Source organism: Acanthopagrus latus, chromosome 12 (genome assembly GCF_904848185.1).
Source record: "Acanthopagrus latus isolate v.2019 chromosome 12, fAcaLat1.1, whole genome shotgun sequence".
NCBI classification, from domain to species: domain Eukaryota; kingdom Metazoa; phylum Chordata; class Actinopteri; order Spariformes; family Sparidae; genus Acanthopagrus; species Acanthopagrus latus.
Genome location: NC_051050.1, coordinates 2,615,892 through 2,640,632, shown reverse-complemented (window position 1 = coordinate 2,640,632; position 24,741 = coordinate 2,615,892). Strand labels below are relative to the sequence as shown.

General features: G+C 39.3%; 1 protein-coding gene across 1 annotated transcript in view; it reads right to left on the bottom strand.

Annotated features, from left to right (window-relative positions):
* slc27a6 (solute carrier family 27 member 6) overlaps positions 1 to 22,870 on the bottom strand; it is a 32,303-nt gene extending 9,433 nt beyond the window's left edge. The window contains exons 1-5 of the mRNA XM_037117513.1: positions 22,201 to 22,870; positions 14,766 to 14,975; positions 12,761 to 12,919; positions 8,015 to 8,139; positions 4,250 to 4,444 (exon numbers count right to left, since the gene is read on the bottom strand). Of these exons, the coding sequence (XP_036973408.1) occupies positions 4,250 to 4,444; positions 8,015 to 8,139; positions 12,761 to 12,919; positions 14,766 to 14,975; positions 22,201 to 22,687 (1,176 nt within the window). The 5' untranslated portion in view covers positions 22,688 to 22,870. The remainder of the gene's footprint in view (positions 1 to 4,249; positions 4,445 to 8,014; positions 8,140 to 12,760; positions 12,920 to 14,765; positions 14,976 to 22,200) is intronic.
* Positions 22,871 to 24,741: the final 1,871 nt, after the last annotated feature.

The following is a 24,741-nucleotide window of genomic DNA, read 5'->3' as shown; positions in this document are numbered from 1 at the left end:
TGGGTAATTTAAAGTTTAGAGTGATACGGGGCTATCCAGTTTGATATTGGATTAAACTTGATTGAATTAAAGCAGCCTGCTGGGCCTTGGCAGAGGTATGTGCTCTAGTGAGCGACATTCTAGATTCTACATGTTACAGAACTAACAAACCTGTTAACTAAATTAGGTACATGTTACAGAACTAACAATCCTGTTATCTAAATCAGGATATCTCACATTAAATGATTATGTTGTATAACCTAATTTTTATAATCTTAAACAGTGGCTCAGCAGGAAAGGCACTGACAGGTCTAAGAATAGCCGGGGTCGGAGATTAGAGCTAAGACCATGTAGCTACCCTTTTGTAACTCCGCTGATTAAGAGCAGCTCCACAGACAAGCATTAGTGAGATTAATGCCATAGGAAAGCCACTTTACTGGTCATCCTTGGCAACTGTCTAAACAGACCTACAGTTTACTCACGAGAACTAATCAAAAATGACATTCTTTAACCAGCCTCTTTCCAAGTTTCAGCAGCGTAATGATGCTCATGCCCTGACACATTATTTTTAAATGAAAGGCTTTTTATTATCTTGTCAATTGCAAACACTACTAATTTTTTTGTAATTATTAAAAGGTGCAAGGTCATTTATTGGTCATTATACAATACAGGGTTGCATAACAAAATGCTTTCTTTTCGAATGATTATATAAAACAAGTTACATGTCTGTTATTAGTTTTTTATTCAGGATTTTATCTTATTTTGTTAGTACCCATTGATTTCTGGGATTCACCAGTGTTTTCTTGTATTTGCTCTTCTGTTACGTGTGGCCAGGTTAGTGCCCTGTGTGTGTGTGTGTGTCCTGTCTCCGCCCTGCTCTGCCTTCCTGAGTTCAGGTGTGGGCAATCACCTGAGCAGGTAAAAGGAGGCAGTATCAGGGCGTCTCTCTCTCTCTCTCTGATTACAGGTGTGTTGCAGGAGGAGGGAGGCGGCGCTGGCCTCACAGTCTTTTGCTGTTTTCTACTTTGTTGTTGATTTGAGTTTGGGTTCAGTTCCCTGGCCTGTTAGAGTGCCAGGGCTTTGTTGTTTTAATTTGGGTTTGAGTTCCTGGTAGTCCTGTTTTCGTATCTTTTGTTTTCTTTCTCTAAGTAGGTTTAGTAGTTTGATTAGGCAGCTTTAGTTGGGAGGATTCCCCAGATGCGCGTTCATGGCTGGTCTGGGGTCTCCTCTCTCTTTTTTTTCAGTTTGGCCAGGAACTCTTGCCCTTTTTCTTTTGTTAAATAAAAACCTTTAAACTTGACTGTGTTGAGTCGGCGTCCTTTATATGTTACTGGCCTCTTTTGTTCGAGTCTTTAGTTGTGTTTAGTTTGGGTCGTTATTGAGAGAACTCTTACAAAGAAATGAGAAACATCTGGTTTACACAATCCACGTGTTTGTCCAATACACAAAATCATATGTTTTAAATTACAGGAAGATAAAAAAAAAGCTTAATATAATCAAATTTAGATTTTCTGCCTTTATGTTTTGGAGGAATTTTAATGATTGGATTGTTTAATTCTTGGTAAAAAACACTATTGTGTCAGTTGATCCTACTAAGACTATAAAGAATCCTGGGATGACTGTGTGCGTTCAGCACCTGACTCATGACTCACCTACTGCTAATAGATGCTTTGGAAAGCCAGGCCTCACGGAGAGTGTTTTTAGAGATCACACAGATCTTTTTGATGAGACACATGAATGGCTGCTAAATTGATTAATAGTGCTTTTTGTTCTCTCGCTGGATTGGTAAATATCATTGGTGCTGTAGATTGCACACATAACACAGATCACAGCACCCTCTCCAGATCCATTCCCACTGCTCATCTGAAAGCTGTATCACTCTGTTGACGTCCAAATAATATCAGATGCAAACTGCCACCTTCTGGATGTCGTGGCTCATTGGCCCGAGCACACGACTCCTTTGTGCTGCAGAATATTTCCATGGAGATGTATCTGGCTCAAGGAGTTGGCGGAGATTGGTAGCTGTTTGCTAAATGATTTGTTATGCTAAAAAACACCATCCAGCTTAACTTTTATAAAACCACATCAGTTTTACAGAACTTTAACCAAGGTTATGCCCTCACTCCATGGCTCCACTCCTCTTCTTCTTTTTTGGTGGCATCTCTCCAATCTCTGTGTCAGTGTCAGCTATTTGCACACGACACTCCACCTGCCCTTATATGTTGTTTAGTGGGCATAACCTAGGCTAATTAGTGTCAGCCATGCGCCTCCAATTGACGATCAAGTGGGATTCATCATTCAGCACACCTGGGTTAGAGCAGGTTTGGATGGGAAGAACATTTGGTGCATCTAGAGTTGACTTCCCTAATTTTTTCTCTTAACAAAAAAAGCAAAAGAAACTAAAAGAGAAATCTAAGAGAATGATGATGTATGAGGCAAACTGTGTTGTACCATTGTATTATATTACATTATATTACATTACTGCTGAGTTCCATTCTGGTTTGTGATGTTTTTACGTTTGCTGACTTTGTCTCAAAAGCCATGAAGACAGACAAGATGGACAACTGAACTAGTCTTCACTTGGATTCATCTTCTGTGTTGCAGTTATATAGCTTTATCAGTGATTTATGTATAATGTTGAAGACATTATAGTTTTTTTCGTGGAAATCTGTCTTATTTGATAATAGTGCATGTTGTATTTGTTGGGAATGTTTAAGGGACACAATATTAACTCAGTCCCGATTGTCATCATCTTTAACAAATCAGAGATCTATGTTATGTAGTTCATTGCACTGCAGATGCTTCACAAAGATAATTATTGTTATAGTGGATGACCATATAGTTCACAGGTGCATGATACTGTGAGCACACCATGCTACACGGTGGATAATGCATCTGAGAGAGAGATCTCCTCTAAGCTGTTTACCCCTCCCCCCCACCACTTACTACAGTTTACTTGGCTAACCATGTCACTTAAGTGGTCAAATTTCAGTCTTGTGCAATGCTTCTGCCACAAGATGTGCCTGATTTGCAGCAGTGCTGGAGGAATAAACCTGTGTTGCATATATGATAGATGCACCTCTTAAACAAAACCATAAAATGGTACATACACTACTGTGCAAGTCAAAGGTATGCCTGCTTTGACCTATAGTGTCACAGTTTATTATTTCATTTATTGTATTTTCAAATGAATATACATCCCTAAGATATGTATTGCATATCTATGTATTTAAAGGAGGAGACAATATTAGTTGCTCTGTATCAACAGTGTTCAGCCAAGGAAAACAAGCACACAGGCTCAAATTCAACCGTCATGTTTGGTTTGGAGATACAATGATGAGTAAGAAAAAGTCTAAATAACACATGTAATCTTTTATGCTGTGAGTATGGGAAAAGTCTCCGAGCTGCTGGGCTCATTAATGCAGTGTACTGGTGTAAGCCTTTTTAATTTCTAAGAGTGTGTCAATTTAAAGTAAAATTTACTGCACTTTATAAATTATGTATGTGCTGTTGTTTTAGTTTTATGCCGAGAAGCAGAATTGATAGGTCGGCAGCTTCTTCTGTATATGACTGGGAGATGGTATAAATCAATATAACACTGTGTCATGATGAAACTTTAAATTTCCATCACTATGCCATCAAGATTTATTGAAAAAAGAGAAAAAAAAGAACAAAAAACCTATACCTTTTTTATCTTCCTTTAATTGAGTTGATCTTGTTTTGGTATTTTGCTTACAATTACTACTTTGCACTGCCTTTTAACATCTTGGGGAACCTCACACCGAGCATGAAGTACCCAGACATGGTCAGTGTATTACATACAGTAGATGGCAATATGCCTGCCTCCAGTTTTGAGTAGCAGACAGTAATACCAGAGTAGGAAGCTAAGAAATGTACTGCTGTAGACAGGATGAGACGAACTGTAGCCATCTAAACAAAAGAAATGATTACTGCAAAGGCAGAGTTTTCTCAAAGTAGCATGAGTGCTGTTGTGGTTGAGAAAAATATAGTTAAATATAATAAAGGATAAAGCCATCTGACAGCAAGGTAAAACAGATAAAATATGCTAAATATAATGCACACTTTAACTGATATGGATGTTTTACAAGGGTCTGTTTGGAAAGGGGACACAGCATGGAAGTTAAGCACCGTAAAACCAATTCTAGCCACCTCAAAGTGTGGGCGGGCTGAGGGAACAAACTTAATATGGATAAGTACCCGATACAACCCGGCTTCAAAAAACCCAACCTGTCCCTCTAGGATTACTCACCCTGTAGATAAAGTTCGAGCGGCCCACAGTTCCAATCTTGCCAATGTGGTTCATGAAAACCAGGTTTCCCTCGGTGGAGCCGTACACCTCGCACATTTTAATGTTTCCGAAGCGATTCAGGAACTCCCGCCAGACGTCTTGCCGCAACCCATTCCCAACGCCAATCCGCACCTTGTGAACTTTATCCACCTCTGTCTGATGGAGAAAGAAGGACGTGATGGTATTAAACTTTGCAGTATATATCCTACAACTGATCATTTCCCAATTACTTTGAATTATAAATGCTTGAAATTCAAGAAATGTTACATGTTTTATACACAATAATTTTATTTATTTATTTATTTATTTATTCATTTTCATTCAGCTATCACACTGGAACTGGAAGAGGCCAGAAATGCTATATGATTTCAAACTGCTGACCTCAAGAACAAAAATGTAGTGTTTGCATGTGTTTTACAAATAAATACCATGAATAAATGTTAATAGAACACAATGACCCCTAGGAGAGTCAATCTATCAGAATCTTACCACACATTCACACACATTTCTGTGTTCTATATTTATGTTCTTGACTGCTGCAGTAATTACCCTTTATGTTGTATGCACCAAACACCAAGGCAAAGGCTTTTTATCATACACTATTGATATTTCTTTCTACATTTTGTAAAACTTTGTAATTAATGACAAATTCAAAATTAATTGACAATAACTGAAATGAAACATTCCAACCTGCTGGAAAAACTTTTTTTTTTACCAGGTTTACTCAAATGTGGGACACAGGGGTTGTGTTGGATTTGCATTTAGTTTCAAATTAACTGGTTAAACAAGTCATTGTCAGTTATGTTGTTAAGTAATTATTTAGTGTGGTACATTTTATATGAATAATGGAGATTAAATCACTCATGACACTTTGTAGACCATCTTCTAGACAAGTCTAAAGATCTGTGCTAAAATAAAACAATAAATAAAAAGATTGAGAATCGAAAAAAAAGAAACGTCACACCCCTAATCACTATGCATAATGAAAGCATAGAGGCAGCAATTAGTACACACGCTTGTTTGAACGCATTGACCTAGTGAAAAGGTGCGTATGTGATGTGCGTGTCCACATATCTAATTTTACAATCAGTGGCGAGGACTGTGGAGGGCAGCCTTCCTCCCACACAGCCAAATTACAGAGGGAGAGTGGACAAAGAGGACATTGAGTCCCCCCTCAAGAAGGAACAAGCTCTGCCCTCACAATGCGTGTGTGTGCATGTCTACGTGTCCACTATCTGAGGACACAAACACTAAAACAAAGACCCTGCTTGTCTTTCTGCAACAGTTGTGCACAATGTTACACGCAGCAGTGACTGTAAGGAACTCTTCACAAAAGAGGCCTGCCTGCTGTCCAGAGCATTGATGGGCTTTTTCTGTCACTCTACTCTAACTCACTCATCCAGTCATTCATTAAGTTTTGCGATGTATGTCATGCTGAACCTGTTTTGGTGTGGGGGTAACCAGCCGACACTGCATGACTTACTGATTTGAAATTTATCATGTCAATAACATGACGTCAAATCATGTTAAATGAAGCTTAAAACATTAAGATAATTTGATGAGAAAAGATTTGTGTGTCAGTCCACCAGAATGAATTCAAAATCACACTGAACAATCACACAGGTCTGGCCAATATAGCTCCTATAAAAAGTACCCTCCTGAATTGTTACCCATTATATTGCTTTCACAAATGGAATAATGGTCAATATACATATGTAAAAATTACCAAAAAAAGCTCTTCACCCCCTTTGAGTCTGTATTTAGTAGATGCATTTACGACATCAATCACGGCACTGAGTCTGTTTAGACAGGACAACACATTTTTACTCCATTCTTTTATGCTGTTCAAGCTCTGTCAGGTTTGCACGGTGATCAGACGTGAACAGCCAATTCTCTATTGGTTTGAGGTCTGGGCTTTGGACTGGGCCACTCCAGAACATTCACCTTTTTGTCCACTATTTCTGTGTAGCTTTGCCTGTATGCTTCAGGTCATTGTCTTGCTGGAAAATGCATGTTCTCCCAAGTCGTAGTTGGCCTCCCTCACTAGTCTCCTTGAATGGTCACTCAGTTTGTGAGGATGGCCTGTTCCTTGCAGATTGACACACGCCGTATTCCTTCAATTTGTCGATTTATGTTGGATTTAACTGATGGATCCAACTCTGGGGGAAGTTCAGTGACTTGGATCAATTTTTTGTTTCCATCCCCTGACTTATGCTTTCCAATCAACTTTTCAGAGAGTGTTTTGTCTTCATGATGTGATTGTAGCCAGGAATACTGATCAGCCATTGACTGGACCTTCAGACACAGGTGTCTTTATACTACAATCAATTGAGACACATTCACTGCAATCAGGTGATCTCCTTTTCATTAATTGTGAGACTACTTGCACCAGTTGGCTGGTCTTCTGTTGAATTAGGTCAGTTAATTTAAAGGGGGAGAATACTTGTGCAATCACCTATTTTACATTCAATATATATTTTAATTAATTCACATTCCTTTGTAGAAATCTATTTTCACTGACATTACAGAGATTAAATAAAATGGGAAAACAAGGAAGGGGGTGAATACTTTTTTTAGGCACCGTATATCAATACTGTGTGTCGGTTATTGTGATATCAGACTATATATGATCTTAGATTTTGGATATTGTTATATTTTGATGTAACATACAGTTACACATACAATGGTGTCACATGCCAGTGAAGTGAAGTCATTTTTAGCTAACAGATGCCTTGGTTTGCTGATATTATTGAAGATATTGGCATATCACAGATATATCAGCATATACGTAGAAAACTTTTTGTATTATTACCCGGATTTAGATAAGATGTGGTAAAAGATTCTAGAGGTAATCACTAATTATTATACTCCCACTGAAGTTTACTGATTCAGTGCACTGATGTAATTTCACACAATAAATTTGAGTGTTGAACAATAAAATATCCTGCCATATCTTTTTTCCAAATGATCTGACAACCACATTTGAGGGAGCATAACTAAAAAGGTGTGTATATCAGTTGATATACCAATTTTTTTTTATTTTTTTTTTACTGACTCTAATATCGGCATTGGCTCTGAAAATCCAGTATCAGTCAGGCTTTAGTAAATGGATTTACCAGACTGTTCTTGTTGGTCTAGTACTTGACAGTATTTCCACATTGCTGATGAAACAAAAATCTCATTGTGTTCATATTTTGTGAAAGAACCACTAGTGATCCCTAACATGTTGTCATTTTGTGAATGTCAAGCTGGTAATTGGACAAAAAATTCTCCCTATATAGCTGACTGTAAACAACATATATTACAAAACATGTAACACATGCTGTACATTGTATGCATATGTATGTATATGTATGTGTGCTTTAGTTAAGTGCTTTAGTATAAGTGCTTTAAATGATGTTTGAAAATATTGAGATATATATTGTGTATTGCAAAACTGCCTAAAAAATATCGCAAAATTATTATTCACCTTATCACACAAAAATAAATATTTTTGAAAATGAAGGGAATAACAAACAAGAAATGTTTCAAGAATGTCGGCCCATTACTAAAGTGGATTCCTTGGTTTCCTAGAAAACCAGAAAGAACACAGTATACAGTATATTTTCCTTTACAAAGGCTATGTGACAACGTAAACTCTATTACCAACTCGACCAGGATGAATGGTTGTCAGATATTTTTGCAAGACATTATTAAAAAACATCTGAATGCTAAAATGAAGGTTACCTTAGGCTGGTTGCAGAGGTATCTGCAAAGCTCACCAATATATTGGAACACAGTCACATTGTGTTTTCTACAGTCATTCCAGAACTGGGAGGCAGAGAACTTCTTCTTCAAGACACATGTTGCACCTGTGAAACAACAGACAATGTCACCACTTAATGTACTGCAATTAATAAGCATAAGTATTTAACAAAATATGACCAGAATTCAAAGGTACTGTAGCTCCAAAAAAGTAACGATCCTTAGCTGTAGCTAGCTACTGTCAGCTAATTAGCTCATGGCTCAGTTAGCCGTGGGGCTAGTGGCACTAGACTTTTAGACTTTTACCAAGGATCACAGGGAGACACCATGGCCAACAGTGATTGGCTCAACTGGATTAAGCAGCGTGAGAGTGAACATAGCTGGTCACCAGACTAGAACTGAACATAACCTCTGAGACCGACCGAGGTCCGTGTGAAGACAGGTGATAAAGTATGAAGGTGATTCACAGTGGCTCTCAGTACTCAGTACTGCTTGATTGTGCACTACCGCACTGACAAAATCCGTCCATAGCAACATATTCAGACCTCTAGAGGTGACTGTGTTAGTTTCAATTTAATTTAGAATTCAACAGTTATTTTGAATATGAGGACACCGATGCGTCATCCAGGAACTGCTTACACACTCTGGCCACATGAGGGCGGGCATTGTCCTGCACCAGGAGGAAACCAGGGCCAACTGCATCAGTCTGACAATCGCTCGGAGAATTTCATTCCGGTACCTAACCAACTCATTTGGTCTGCATGTATCCCAACTCATTATTTCAGTCACTACCACCGATTGTGACCATGTGGTGAGGGATGGTGAGGGATAAAATGGAGAAGGACTGGTAAAATTGAAAGCTTTGCCTTCCGGCTCGGCTTCCTCTCCAGCATGACGGTCTGGTGCGATGCCTACTCATGCCACCCCAAACTTCCTGTCCAACTCACGCTCCACTTTCCCATCATTTGTGATTAGGAGCCCTTGATACTTAAATTCCTTTGCTTGGGGCAGGAGTTCACTTTTCAACTGGAGACAATCCACTGTTTTCCGGCAGAGAACTATGGCCATGGAGGTGCTTACCCTCATCCCAGCTGGTTCACACTCTGCTGCAAATCTCACCAGTTCCTGCTTAAGGTCAAAGACCGAAGAGGCAAGCAGAACCACCAGGGACCAGGACAGAATCTGCATTGTTCCTCCTCATTCCACGGTTCAACAATCAGTTGGAGCCTCTTTTTAGGTCACAGGCCCCAGTGCAGTTAGGGTTTGAAGTGAGGAGGACATCAGTGGTAACATTAACCTCAAGGTGTATATCTGGCCAAAACTATCTCCCAACTACAGTGAAGTGTTTAAGTAAGCTTTCTGATCAAACCTAAACTCTTTAGAATCTTACATGTGTAGAAATATCAAGGAAAGTAACACACCAAGCCACCTTGTTTAACCTCAACTGATATGAGCTGAACATAATGGTAACACATTTAATGACTTGTCAAGTCCACAAGTATAGGTGGAACCATTTGTCCTAGGTATACAAACACAACATTTGGTGCCTTATTGATTTCTTTAAAAAAACTGCACAAACTGTACAAAGTATCAAGTGTGGTATTCTATTTTGTCTAGTAAACTAATCTGCCACTGTTGTCTTGTGGTGCAGGTTCATGGACAGCTTGATGTTATTATCTCTACCAAAGAGATTATGTTTTCGCCGTGTCCATTTGTGTATTGACTGGTTTGTTTGTCAGCAGGATTACGCAAAATACACAAACAGATTTCCCCCAAACTTGTGTGCTCCCTTGTCCCTTTTTTTTCTATATTGCCAGTTTTCAGTGTCTCAAGGATCATGCATGGATCTTGATGAATAAAATTTATAATAATAATAATAAAAATAAAACATATTTCGGTGGCTGGTATCTGTGTGAGTGTACAAAAGGGGTCTGCTGGGCCTTGGTATAGGCATGTGCTCTGCTAAGGGCCATTTTGGTTTTGGTAACTTTCAGTCATACAAGCTCATTTGAATGCTAGGTGTGCAAACTTCATCAGTTAAACTAGTCAAGGCAGATGGCTGCCCACATGAAGCTAGGTTAAAAGCCACTTTTTCCTCACTGCTGCCCCCCAAGTCCTTCCTCATGGGAGAATGCTGGGTCTCTGTAAATGAATAGGACATTCTGGGCCTGTTCTATATGAAAATCGTAGGAAGACACAAACTTGGGTTGACTTCAACTCCAACACTGTCAAATAACACTGTTGACTGTGACCTGACTGTGACCTGTAGTCTATCAACAAAAGATTGCATAAGCTCTCCAGCTGCAGTTTTACGTCTTGGTCTTTGGTACTAAACATGCCGCCTCTAAGGATAGGCTGGAGCTATTCCATGCTATATGTACAATGAAGGAGTTATTGGTTGCTGCAGTCAGTCCTCCTCTCGAAAATATCAAGTCCTTGTTTTGTTAAAAATATTTTCACTAACAAGCGTGTAACTGCAAGGATGAATTGGACAAAAAGTATATAACTTCTAATGTTTTATATCAGCTTGAGCTTAATTACAAAATGCACTCTTGAATGGAGTCGGACTTGGAGCCTCTAATGCCACTGTGACAGAATAACTTCATAGTCTGTATACAGAAAGGGAATTATTACAAGGACAGAATGGCATGAGAATTGTATACACATTGAGCAATACTCTTATCTCAGAACCACAGTACGAACAGTGTCAGACCTGCAATTCTGGGCCTGAAGCTTCACTTCAGTCTGTACCATCTAACGTCTGTTGTGCTTTAGATCACTTCCCATGCTCATAGGCAGTGGGGGTTGACAGGCTTAAACCTGATTTAAAATTGACAGAACTTCTAGCCCTATGTAAAGACTCTGAGGGCCAACTGTGACAAACATGTGCAGTTCATTTAATACATTTCAACATCTGTTCAGGATACTGGCCTCACCAAGGTCTGTTAGCTCAACCTGTTGGGTTGTTGAAAGGACATTGAACTGTTCACTTTGGTAGCAGTTGGAACAAATGAGGAAACCAAGGTGTCATCATAGGACATTTAAATGAGAATTTACAGCTGTTTTCTCAAACCATTATGTAATTATAAAACTACTTTTTAGCTTATGCTCGGCAGCTAAAACACGCAGTGCCTATTGTATAACAATTTTATGCAAATCCAAATATGAATTTGAATTTTTAACTTTCTACAAAAGCAGGAAACACAGCAACCATGACCTGAAAACAATAATAATATTCTCCATAATAGTCCCCAGTATCCACTTCTTGCTCTAAAGCCTCTAATTAAGCTGTGAGTTGAAGTGAAACAGCGGGTCCTCAAAGGGGTCACATAGTTTGGCAGTTACACTCCCCATTCCCCACAGTCCCCATTACTAGTTTGCCAAGGGACCCACTTCTCTCTATCTAATATGAAACTCACATCATGAGTTACGTAAAAACATGTAGCTGGGCTACATTCATGGAGTGAGCACACATCTTCACACATCTTATCTAAAACAGTGAATTTAAGTGTTTTAATTACATGTAATCATGTCCATCTAATTTTATTATGTGAGTTAAATCTAGAGTGTCACATTTAATGCTTAGGGTTTCTATCATGTTGAGTTAGATTAAATAACAATAATGTAGACGTATATATAAACCTTAATGTTAAGGTGAACTTCTATATAGACATGATATATTTTTATTTAAGTAGATCCAGTATTAAAATCACACATTTAGTTATTACATTTACTCAACATTTAAGCTAGGGTTGGTAAGTTATTCTCAAAGTATTTTTATTTTTATTTTTTTCCAAGAAAATCTGTAAGTACCGCGCAGCAATCAATGAATCAAATAAAATCAAATGCTCTGACAATAAAATAAAAAAAAATCCAGGCAGTGGTGATTGCAGGCTTTGAATCAGTCCATCTGCTTGTCTTAATCGACCTATGTGAAACGACTGGACATGTTACCTGTCAGTCTGCCACGTATCAGCCTGCCTGAAAGCACTCTGTATGGACAAGAGTTCACCCTGTGTATTAATGAGCAAGGCCATGTGGATGTATTGCTGAAGCTATAAACAAGCTAGTGGCACAAGAATGGCAGAGAAAGTAAAGCCAAAATGTCCCAATACCAATACAGTAGCCAGACAATAGTGAGCACTAACAATGGTCATGATCACATGATCAGGATAATGTTGGCTGTTCTCTTACATGTGAGTGAGACATGAGATAGTTAGGTATGGTTAGTGATGACAGTGATGCTCTACGCTCAGTACACAGCAGTAGCAGTAGTAGTGACAGACTGTTGTTCAGCAGCTAACCGGGTGGCATAGAGCATAAAGCCTGGGCCCGATAAAAGAACTACTGGACTCCTTTAGCTGCTAACGTTAGCACAAAGACAGAAAAACATGTAATTAAAACTGTCCATTTTGTGTACAAGTTTAGAATATATATCCTCAGATGTGCAAAAGATAATAATTCATTTGGACTTTAATTATGTCTGTGTTAATATCCACAATTTTCTTTCTCCTCATTGTGGGGTGGTTATACTACAGTAGATCATTAACAACTTGTCATATAATGATATTATTGGCCAATGCATCTAATATGTTTAAAAGTATGACTATGAATTGAATTTGTATTATAATTATTGGTATGCGGTGATATAAATGTGATCAAACAAAAATAAAGTAGAGGCAAATACATCTGCAGGAACCAGTCTTGTAGAGATATTCTGAGACTTACCCAAATATATGGTTCCTCCTATACCGATTAAAGATGCTGCACTGTGGTAGAGTGGTAGAGGAATGTACATGACATCATCTTCCGTCACTCCAAATGCCCAAAAACCCGCTGCTGCCTTCAGGCTCTGTAGGTGAGTAATCACTGCCGCCTTCGGGAGCCCTGGGGAATTTTTGAATATAGAATATTCCATCACATGACATCATAAATTAACATTTGATAATGTTGGTCCATTTCAACTGCACTGCTGCCCTTTTTACATATAATGTTATAGCATGGGGAGGGAGTACATAGCCATCTCCTGCCTCCACGACAATGAACACAACATCAATGAAACCAGAGTCTAATGCCATCATGTTTCCAGTACTGTCAACATGTAAATGATACCAAACCATTAGATGCTCTTTCACCCTGTTTTAAAAGGTCTCGCTCTCATTTAAAACCACATATCAGGTCACAGTGGTATGCATGTGGTGTTGAAGATGATGACAGCAGAATGAACTTAAGTCAAAGCAACACTGTTCTAACAGACTGATGACGTCTTTTAGAAACAAACGTTTAGTGTCTTTCTACAAATCCTGATAACAGGGTAAATTCAGACAGATTTTCATGAGAACACATGCCCGCTATTTCAAAATGTATGAATGAACAGGTGTGGCACAAACTTGTTTTATTGACATGGTGCAGTAAGGCAGATTATTCAAACCATGAATACCAGCATAACCCCTTAAAATGGACTGAAAATGTAAAAGAATGTAACAATGAAGTTTCTTGCTGAGGGTGGAGATACTTGAGTTTTGACATGAACAGCTGTGACAGCTGTGTGTTTTAAGTCATGCAGCATAGATGATTATCTGCAGTTGTAGAAAGGTAGAATACGCTTACCTTGATGATGTGATGGATGTGTGCTAGTTTACCATGGTCCCCTGCAGCACTAAATACTAAATCTTCTCACAATGGCTAAAATAAGGCACGAGTGCAGTGCCACTTCAAAACGTGCCTGTTGGATTGCTTGGCCTCTGGTATTGCTGGATTCCCAAGAACACGAAATCCAAACTACTTCACACTCCAAACTAATGGCTTACTAATTAAAAAGTTATCACTAAAACTCTTAATAGCAAATAACTCATTAGGTTTAACCAACATAGCTGTGGGTATAAAAGTAGTCTAGGGGCGACACCTAACGATTGTTTTTCTGTTCATTTACCCATAATAATCATCAAAAACTTTTGTCATTAATATTTCAGTATCTTTGTTTGTAATATGAAAATAAAAACATAAACAGAACATATGAAATTGCTGAATAACAACATCAGATGGTATATGGTGTACAAATAAAATTATGATACAGCAGCTGTGTAACAGCAGCTATGCAGAAATTACATAAACACGGAGGCAATTAATAAACTGTTTGCTTTGGAGAAAGTGATATGTAACACAGTCATTCATTCTTGGTGGCATTGCAGCCAGGAAACTGATATCCAATGATGACATGGGACAGCTAGTAGCATGTAACAGCTGGTCTGACAGAAAGAATTGCTAACAAGCTTTGTTGTTGTGTCAGATTTAAAAGGCAGTTTTTATTGTGATGATAATCACCAGTAGCCAACAGCTTCTATATCACTGACATTACAGGAGACTACAAAACACTGAATATTTTGCATAACACACAGGTAGACTTAAAAATAGATTAACAAGGTTTTGTGTCAAACCAAAACTATAAGGTTCGTACCAATGTCTACTTTTTAAGAGCACAACATGTGAAATTATATTTTGACTCACTAAGTCTGTTGTCTCACATCTTATCTGTTCCCCTGTGTTAGTGTGTGAGTCAAGGACTGAACAGAGTGCTGGCAGTTAACGTCTCTACAAACCACTGATCACATTTGTATGTCATTTGCTACAAACCATGAAAACATTTCTCTAAAACGTGTCATCACATTCACATCATATGCTTATGGTTATTTTCCTAAAAACAGACTACATGTTTAGAAAACCACAGACTCACCAGTTGTTCCAGAGGTGAAGATGTACAAGGTAGGAGATTTGAGGGAAGTGCAGGAACGTAGCACGGCTGGTACAGGCTGGTCAGAGGCAACGTCAATCTTATCCAAGAGAGTTTGCACCTGTGTGTGCTCACTCTGATTCTTCATGGTCCACACCTGAATGTCGTCCTCAAGCAGGCTGCTTAGAACGCCGTCCAGACTTTCCACTAAATCTAAGACATGGAGACAGCCAAGCCAGATTTTTAAGAAAAGGAAACTTTGAATTATACCTCACCTACCCATCTCAGCTAGGTGATTTCTACTTACTCCTAATGATTTAATGGTACAGCAGTTGCAGAAAGTTTTTTTTTTTTTAAGATTTTTTTCTGGCACTGACACCTTTATCAAGCAGCAGACATATGGGAAATACAGGAGAGAGAGGGATGTGACATGCAGCAAAGGACCCCCAGCCAGGATTCAAACCGGGGTCAGCTGCGTAAATGGCATGCGCGCTAACCACTTGACCACCTGCGCGCCCCAGTTGCTAAAAGTTTTGAGAATTAAGTCCCTCCTTGCCATGAAAATGAACTTAATCCCAAAAGAAAAAAAAATCCACTGCATTTCAACCCAACCACAAAAGGACCAGCTGACATCATGTCAGTGATTCTCTCGTTAGCACAGGTGAGAATGTTGACAAGGACGAGGCTGGAGATCATTCTGTCATGCTGACGGAGCTGGAAGAAAAGACTGGAAGCTACACAAGGAGGGTGGTGCTTGAAATCATTGTTCTTCCTCTGTTAACCATGGTTACCTGCAAGGAAATGTGCAGTGATCATTGCTTTGCACAAAAAGGGCTTAACAGGCAAGGATATTGCTGCTAGTAAGATTGCACCTAAATCAACTATTTGGGCACCCAAGAAAGTCTAGCAAGCACTATGATTGCTAAAGCTGATTTAGCTGCGGGATCAGGTCACCGCCAGTGCAGAGCTTGCTCAGGAATGGCAGCAGGGAGATGTGAGTACATCTGCATGCACAGTAAGGCGAAGACTTTTGGAAGATGGCCTAGTGTCAAGAAGGGCAGCAAAGACTCCACTTCTCTCCAGTAAAAACATCAGGGGCGGATTGATATTCTGCAATAGGTACAGGGATTGGACTGCTGAGGACTGGGGTAAAGTAACTTTCTCTGATGAATCCCCTTTCTGAGTGTTTGGGGCGGCCGGAAAAAAAGTTTGTTTGGAGAAGAAAAGGTGAGCACTATCATCAGTCCTGTAAAGCAAAGCATCCTGAGACCATGTGTGGGGTTGCTTCCCAGCCAAGGAGCGAGCTCACTCCCAATTGTGCCTAAGAATGCAGCCATGAATAAAGTATGGTGCCAAACATCCCCTGAGAGCAACTTCTCCCAACTGTCCAAGAACAGTTTGGCGACGAACAGTGCCTTTTCCAGCAAGATAGAACACCTTGCCATATAACTAAGTGGCTCGGGGAACATGGCCAAGAAACTCCCCAGACCTTAAACCCATTGGGAACTTGTGGTCAATCCTCAAGAGGCGGGTCGACAAACAAAACCCCACAAATTCTGACAAACTCCAAGCATTAATTATGCAAGAATGGGCTGCCATTAGTCAGGATGCGGCCCAGAAGTTTACCATGTTAAGCATGCCAGGGAGAACTGCATAGGTCAACACTGCAAATATTGACTCTTTGCAATAAAAGCCTTTGACACTTATGTAATGACTGTAATTATACTTCAGTGTACCATAGTAACATCTGACAAAAAGATCTAAAAACACTGAAGCGGCAAACTTTGTGACAACTAATATGACATGGAGATTAAATTATTGAAACAGGGAGCTAATAACATTGTATGTTATATGATTTTGTATCATTAAACATGACTGCAACTGTACACTGATGTCATGAATCTCCACTGCAAGGTCTGAAGTCTACTATGTAAGACGTATTTCACAATACAGCACCACTCCTGACAGGGGCCTTGTAAATGATTGCAAAATGCATGCAATACAACGTAACATTACGTTCTATTTTGTTTCTAGACCAGGAAAACAAATAGAACAGCAGTGGACCATCGATCAGAGATCATTATATCCATCGCCAATGCAATCTACAATGTGGAAATCTATGAAACCTACTCCCTACAAGCTCCCAAAGCTCCTGAAGGAATAATAATGCAACACAACAATGACCATAAATTGATCATCCATCCTGAGTGATCTGCTCACAAGTGGACATCTATAGAGTGGCGTAGATTGTACTGCTAAAAGCCAGAAATCAGTTACAATTTTTTTTGCAAATCCAGTTCTATTGTCTCACAGTTCTAATTGGTTTTGAGTTAAATGACTGAAATAAGGTGCTGAAGATATTGACAGGTTTTGTTCCATGACCTACAACAAATAATTAACTGTCCCACAATTTAATGTGTAGTGCTGACATGCCTTAAAAATGGCAGATGCTAAATGCCTATTGTTAAAATTAGACTACAGAGATTTCTGGGGACAGAAAATGTCATCACAGTGAACACGAAGACTCATCTACTCACTAGTGTCTTTACAGGTCGACTTTGGTTTCAAACTATTCTAACTCTAACTTTTACTTAACTTGTACATTGATCAGTTTATAGAAAACATGTAAAGTAATTGTGTGGTAAGACTCTTAGCGATAGGGACATTTAAGTTATGTGACCGCGATGTAGTCGGTTTATACCCTAACATCAGCTTTTAACTGCTAGTGATTTATTTTATGCTTAGAAATCACAAAGTGGTGTTCATCTGTGAAGATTATCTTGATGAACAAAGCCTGCCACTTCACACCTGGCATTGTCATGTGTGTCGACATGCATTGCAAGTGACCACTTGTGATTGGATATCCATTCCCTGCTTGCAATGCTTTTTACACCAAGAATGAATGGCTATTACATTTGCCAAATTGACAAAAAGGCCCAAATATTTGAGAATTTTTCAGAGACCACGTCTCACAAAGTTTATGGAGTTTGTCCTAACTCAACTTTTTCCTCCACCATCGACAAAAAGTGGCCTATTGGTTACTGTTCACATGTTGGGATGTTGTCTTCATTCATACATTTTTTATAAATGGTGATCAGTTGAAACAGTGTGTTCAAGCTGCTTCTAAATGTCAGCAGGTAAGATGCACTTTGGACACTGAGCCAGATGGGCTGGTAGAGTGATGAGACAATTCTGCACAATGCTACAATTGTTATGCCAACCTAATGTTAGAAAATATTAGTTCAGGATAGCTCAGTAGAAGGCTGCTTCATTTAAAGGTTATTGGCAACATAAACTGGAAGACACATTCAAATGATTATAAATAATTAAAAAGTTAGAAGAGACAAACTTCGATAAAACCTTCACCATATCACCAAAAAGCTTAAACTTGCCTGAAGTAGTTTTCCCCTTGTTGTAAGGAGTTTATGAGAGGAGGAGGCAATGGATTTGAAATAAATAGTAATGTGGAGAATGTTACATGACAGTTTGATTATATTGCATAACAATTCTAAACTGGATTAAACAGACTGAAAGGGAGCAGCAAAGAGCTGTGAAGGATCTCCAGCACCTTTCCCAGAGTTGTGAAACACTATTGCACCTTGCTCTTGGTGTGTGTCATTGCTCACTAGCTTATAGCTTATCCACAGAAGAGTATTCTGGCTGTTGGGGACAAATAAACTCTGAACAAAAATTGTGTATGTGGGAACAAACCATGAAAACAACCATTATGCTGATGAAATTGTATCTGACATGACTGAGAAAAGACAAGGTAATGTTTTAGTTTTCTCTGGGGATGCGTTTAGACTCATTCGCAAACTTTTCTTTTCAATCTCTGAAGGAAATTATATCTGATTAAAATCGAATTATAAACCCTAGAATGAGATTTTATTCTGTAAGAAATTGCTTCAGAATAAGATTTTCCTCAATAACTCTCAACCATCTTTTTTTTTTTTTTTTTTTTTGCCCAAATACAGATCTTCTGCCATGCAAAGCAAGTACATCTAGTTAGCTAAAGTTTCATCATAAAATCAAGGCCTGGAAAAAAGCAGTGACAATCCACCAAGCCCAAAAACTGGATAGAGCACCAGTCAGAGAGAGATAGTCACAACTGTCATTAACAGATGAACGGCCTCAATAAATCAAAATAATTTGTTGACATGACCTTATATTAATATATTCTATTAATCAATATCTAATGTAAGAAATCCAGCTACAGTGAAAGTGTAGGAGCAATCATGATGTTGACAATCTCAGTTCTTTAGAATGAACTTCAGTTCCCCCATAGTAATCAGCCATGTAGTCAGCTGTTCCAGCTATTCCATGAATCCTTCCCCTGTTGTGTTAGGGTTGCAGTCAGGACAGTGTCCCTGACTAACTTCATGCTTGTTTGGTTGAGCAATGATGAACCAATGTAGATCCAGTCACATGGCTGCAGCATGATGAATTCTATTAACTGTAGAAACAGGATTCTTCCAGTGGACAAACAGGTGGAAGCTGAAGTATGTATTAAATAAATTGGAGAGCAAATATTACAAATTAAATTAAAGTCCTTTTCAACCTTTTCAAGGCAGGAATCTTGTGCCGATATTCCGCCTTGCCATACGTGTCAAAGTTACGGAGGGGGGACAGTTTGTTCTGCCTCTGATCCACCAGAGGAGGTGGTAACAGAGCCGTTACAGAGGAGTGAAGAGGTCTGTGTGTAATCGTAAGATGGCAGCACAAGACAGGATCCTTCACTCATGAAATAACAGAGAAATGCCCCACTAAACTTTTCTCATTAACCAAACATACATTTTTTTGTAACATCTTTTTACTCCCAGTTGCTCACTCACATTGCTCCGGCTGCAACCATTCCAGAGCATGGTTACCTTTTGTACGTCATCATGTCATAGCATGGTCGCAGCACAATGGAGAATAACAGAGATATTATATATATATAAGGTAATCAATAGTGCAGTAATTGAAATGAAGTGCTGTCTGACTGAATAGTGAAATTGACTCTAGTGTAGGTGACCACATTTCACATGGAGGTAAGGTTTTGTTTTATAGCTTTTTTTCATTACACTTCATAAATGTGTTGGTTTCAGGTATTTACAAGAATACAGTTTGGTTAAGTTCAGGAGATAAAATATAAGCCACAGAGTTAGACTTAGGGAATTAAAATACTGTTGGTTTTCACTTAATCACCTAAACTGAAAATAATCTCTGCTTGACATCATAAGTGATGAGACACCCAATGCACTATTACTCACTATCACGGTTAGTTTTGAGTTATAGCCTATCTTTGATCTGTTCATATTTTGCCTAAGGCAGAGGGAATGTCTGAAATTGTTTTATTACAAATACAAAAGTATGTACGTTAGGCTATCTGCAATTTATTTAACTTGGTTGTTTTCTTCCCAAAAAGTACAAAGGAAGGCTTGCCAGGGAAATCAGTTTGACCAGTGGCCTTGCTTTCCCCGTTGCGCATATCAACAACAGCAAGATCAGATGAAAATGTCAAAAAGTAAAGGAGTAGCTAAAAAGCTTAGAGAGAAAAGGAAGCAGGTATTAGAGGCTCAAGCAACACAAACAAATCCACCAGTGTTTGGCCATCACTTTCCACAAGTGTTACAATGTTGATTTGAGGAGCACACAGACATGGTAAGATTGAAGTTTGTTTAATTAAAATCCATGATGGCTATGTGTTTTGTTAAAATTAGCTTAAGCTTACATAATGAGCCCATTGACAGACAGGTTGGTAATAGCCTACTATTTAATGCATATTGATGTGTTTTACAAGTTTCCTTTTCAGTGCCTGATGAAATGTGTCCTGGAATACAGGTAGATTTTCCAAATTTTCCATTCCAAAACCCAGACTCGACATTCAGAATTACCTGTCATTATAAAACAACCAGCCAGCAAGTACTGCAAGTAGTGCTGATGCTAGTGGACTATGCTATGTCCTTTAGAGTGTGTAGTCCAATGTATTTAAAAAAGGCTATGTGTGACTCAATCCAAATCATACAATGATCTTTTTGAAAGATTCTGCGGGATATAATCTTAGTGGCCCTAAATTCACATGTCTTTTAAGGGCATCTTTTGGATTTACAGGATCTTTAATACAAATAGGATTAATTCTTTAAAATTAAAAAAAATATGTTCAGTGTTCATCTTTATGTCCAAAAGATCACACTGACACAGGCCAGATTCATACCGTAAGATAGTTTGGAATCAAGCAGCCATCCTCTTGATAAATCCTGAGCTCCATCAGAGCTGTGTGTAAGTATTTATTCAGAAGAAAAAAAAGTTTAATTCTGTTTCGTTTGAAGAGTTTCCTCTGTCCTCTTAAGTTTATACTTACAGATTTGAGTTTTGAGGTCACCATTATCATACTTCAGCTTTTTGTTCAACAGTACAACATAGGAGTCAAAGTAATATGACCAGAGAATTAATCATTAGACAGGAAGGAAAAAACTGTATTTGCAGCACTCTTGAACCCTGGGTCAGACTTGAACCCTGGGTCTGGGTCGCACCCTCGACCAACTAAGCTCCTGGGGTGTGTCAAAGAGAGACATTTGAATCAGAACCGGAAGATCTTCCCTGAAAGACTTCATGTGCTTTAACCCACTGAAGTGGTATCTAGACACCCCCCCTAAGGAATGGGGGGGTGGATTCCTAACAGGTGGCAGCCAAAAGGTAGTCAGATGGGAGGGGAATATCAAGGTGACTGTAACTGTAGGCTCATATTAGTAGTGTCCTTTAAACAACAGGAAACCATAGGTTACCGCTCCAACAGGCACCTTCTGCACCAATGCGACATCAATCTGTCTGACCACACCTCACTTCAATACCACCATGCGCAAGGGCACACAGGTGGACGTACATTTACTATTTACACAAAGTGGTGTGGGGTGTGAAAACCACAACTGTATGGGTCACAAACTAACAATGACCCATGCGCAGACCCTAAGGTGTCAGATTAACTGGGAGTGGCTTGAGATTTGTTCCAACACTGAACAAAGTGATAGTGAATAGTGATTAAAGTATGTAAGCAGCATGGATCACACCAATAGTCTGTTTTTACAGTGCCTAACACCTGCAGCTCATGTTAGTCTGGGAGACTGAGGAGTCAGAGAGATGCCTGTGTGGAGGATCTGTAATCGAGTCATAGATATATGTGAGTAACCAGGCTGTGGTATTATTGTTCGAATTGATCTGAAACCAGTCGAGAGCAATGTGAATGAAAACTATCTATAGACGTTTCAGAGTCTGAGTTAAGTTAAATAATGTTCATTTAAACAAACAGCAGATGTTAGCAGCATAATGTCTGTTGTCAGATATTTTGATGAAAGGATCAATCCCCATCAGGGATGTCATGAAGACAGAGCTATATGGGGATCATGGTGATAACCCTTGTGAAACCCTCAGTGACAACAGGTGCAGGTGAGAGCTTTACCTGAACCAACAATTAGAGTTTTGGCTCCGCAGGAGTTGAAGCAGTGCAGCAAAGACTTGGGCTTGATGTTAGTGTTGAGGAAAGCTGTCGAGCAGCCGACCTTCGCCAGCCCGAACCAAACGCACAGAAAGTCGGGCTCGTTGCTCATGATCAAGGCAACACAGTCCCCCTTCTTCAGCTTCACTCTCTCGAGGAAAACATGAGCGAGTCTGTTGCTGCGCGTCTCGATGTCCCGGTAGGTGTAGACGCTCCCATCGTAGATCACAAACGGCTTGTTCGGGATACGTTGCGCCTGCTGGATGAATCTGTCGAGGACCGTGAACACGCTGGACGTCAGCTTGAACATCTCCAGTTTAACGCCGTACCTGATCACCTTCAGCAGAAAAAGGAGGTCCCTCCAAAAGTATGGGAAGTAGAGTGTCTGCAAAACGTGGACGGAGATAAAGCCCGCGGCCAGAGCGGAAAGCCATCCCAGAGACAGAGTCATGTCTGCCGCGGTGAGGCAGTCGGGGGACACGGAGCAGACTGCCGGTTTCACTGCTTACAGCCTCTCCTCTATCTCTCTCTCACACACACACACACACCCACACACACTGTTACATGTTTCAAGTGACAAGCGGCGACCGACTGTAGCTGTGACGTAAGTCAACCTCTTGACCAGTAACGTTTAGCTGCAAAAACACAAGACCGGAACTAACCGGAACATGAACCTGCCTTCAAAATAAAAGGGGGGCGCGGTTGACATTTCAAACTTTGGCTCAGGGGCTTCTCTGATCACTTGGGCCCAGGGGCCTGTTCCCTGCGCGATGGCTCAATAATCCATTATGATGATTATAGACTGTGTCTGATTATTGAAAACTATTGAAGGCATTGTACAAAGGTGTATTCATTGATTTCAAAAGACATTATTTACACCCCTATCAAATCGAAATCCTCAAAGCAGATGCATCCTGAAACATGTCAGTTTTGCTTGAAATCACAAGATAGTCTCACAGGGCTTTGCTTTATCTAACATAAGATAACATGAGCATCAGATTTTTTAAGGGCAAACTCACTTCCTGTCTGGCTGATTTCTCGGGCAACTTGTCAATGGTTTGTCTGAAAGTGAAATCATGTGACAGTTGCTGTGGAGATGATTTGGTGCACTCACCATGCTCTCTTCCACTGATTTGAAAGTCGAAAACAGTAAGCCACTCGACTGCTGTGGCTCTGGTCAGGTTCTACTGAAGAGAGCACAGCAGTGAAATGGCAATTATGGCAATTTTCCTTCAGAAGGAGCTGAAATTGAAACCTATCTTGGGAATTACTAAAATAAAATATAGGTTAGGGTGTCTGTTTGAAAGAAGCAGTATTTGATGTGATGAATAATATCACAGGGCAGAAGATAAACCCCGAACTTGTCTCCATAGAAATACTGAAACTTACAAAGTTATACAGAACATGAAAAAAATATGTAATTCTCTGTAGTTCTGTGACTGACCTGTCTGAATTTGCTCTATTGTATATTTGTCTAAAATAAAAGCAACAGAAATGATGAGTGATGATTCTGTAATAACTGGAACTACAAAACAAAAGAAAACAAAAGAAAAAAGAAAAACATGAAATGTGGATCCAAACCATATTTGCTCCGACATTGACATAGGGGTTGTTTGGAGAGTCGGGTGATTGATCATGCTTCCATACTGAAAATCTGCATCACCAGAGTGCAGAGTTACTGATGCCTACATTGTCACCATGGTTACCAAGTCAGATCCATGAATGTGCAATCGCCACGAGATGACATAGTTTATCCTTGTTCAAAGACTTCATGCCACTAGCAGGGCGATTGCAAACAAGTGTCACATGACAGTCACATGAAATTTTTGGCAGTTCTGTCGACTAAATTCAATTTGCTGGCATGCAGCTGTCTACATCACTTGTGCACACACAGTTATTCAGAGTGTGATTTCACTCAGTCACAAACAGCCAGCACAACTAAACATATATTATTAAAAAATATGATGAACAACTACTTTGTAGAAAGCAGTCCATTATTTATCCACAATAACATTCACACAATGGCTCCACTTATTTATTACAAATTGTCAGTTTATATTAAACAACCTTATTGACAAGAGTATTATCCCAATGTTCAGGATTGTATTCTTTAGAAGCATTTTAAAAAAGGCCCACTGCAACCAATGCAATATGCAACATGGCTTAAATAGGATAAATAAATACTGCTCATTTTAAAATTTCTGATCTGGATTCACAATTATACATAACCTTCTGCTCTTAGACATTGGCTCTAATTGAATAAAATGGAACCAACTGGATCTGTATAATTTTCTTACTGAAGGCCTATAATGAAATTTATGAGACTGTATGAGAAATAGCACTGAAAGAATGATAAACAGAGTAGTATCTGTGTGACAAACGTGTGTGTCAATGACTAGCTAATCAACTGAAAACTAAAAAGTCATGGCTTTGTCACTTTGAAATACAAAGAAAAGCAGTCAGACAAGGTGGACCAGATCACTGGTTTGTTCACTTTCCCTCTTG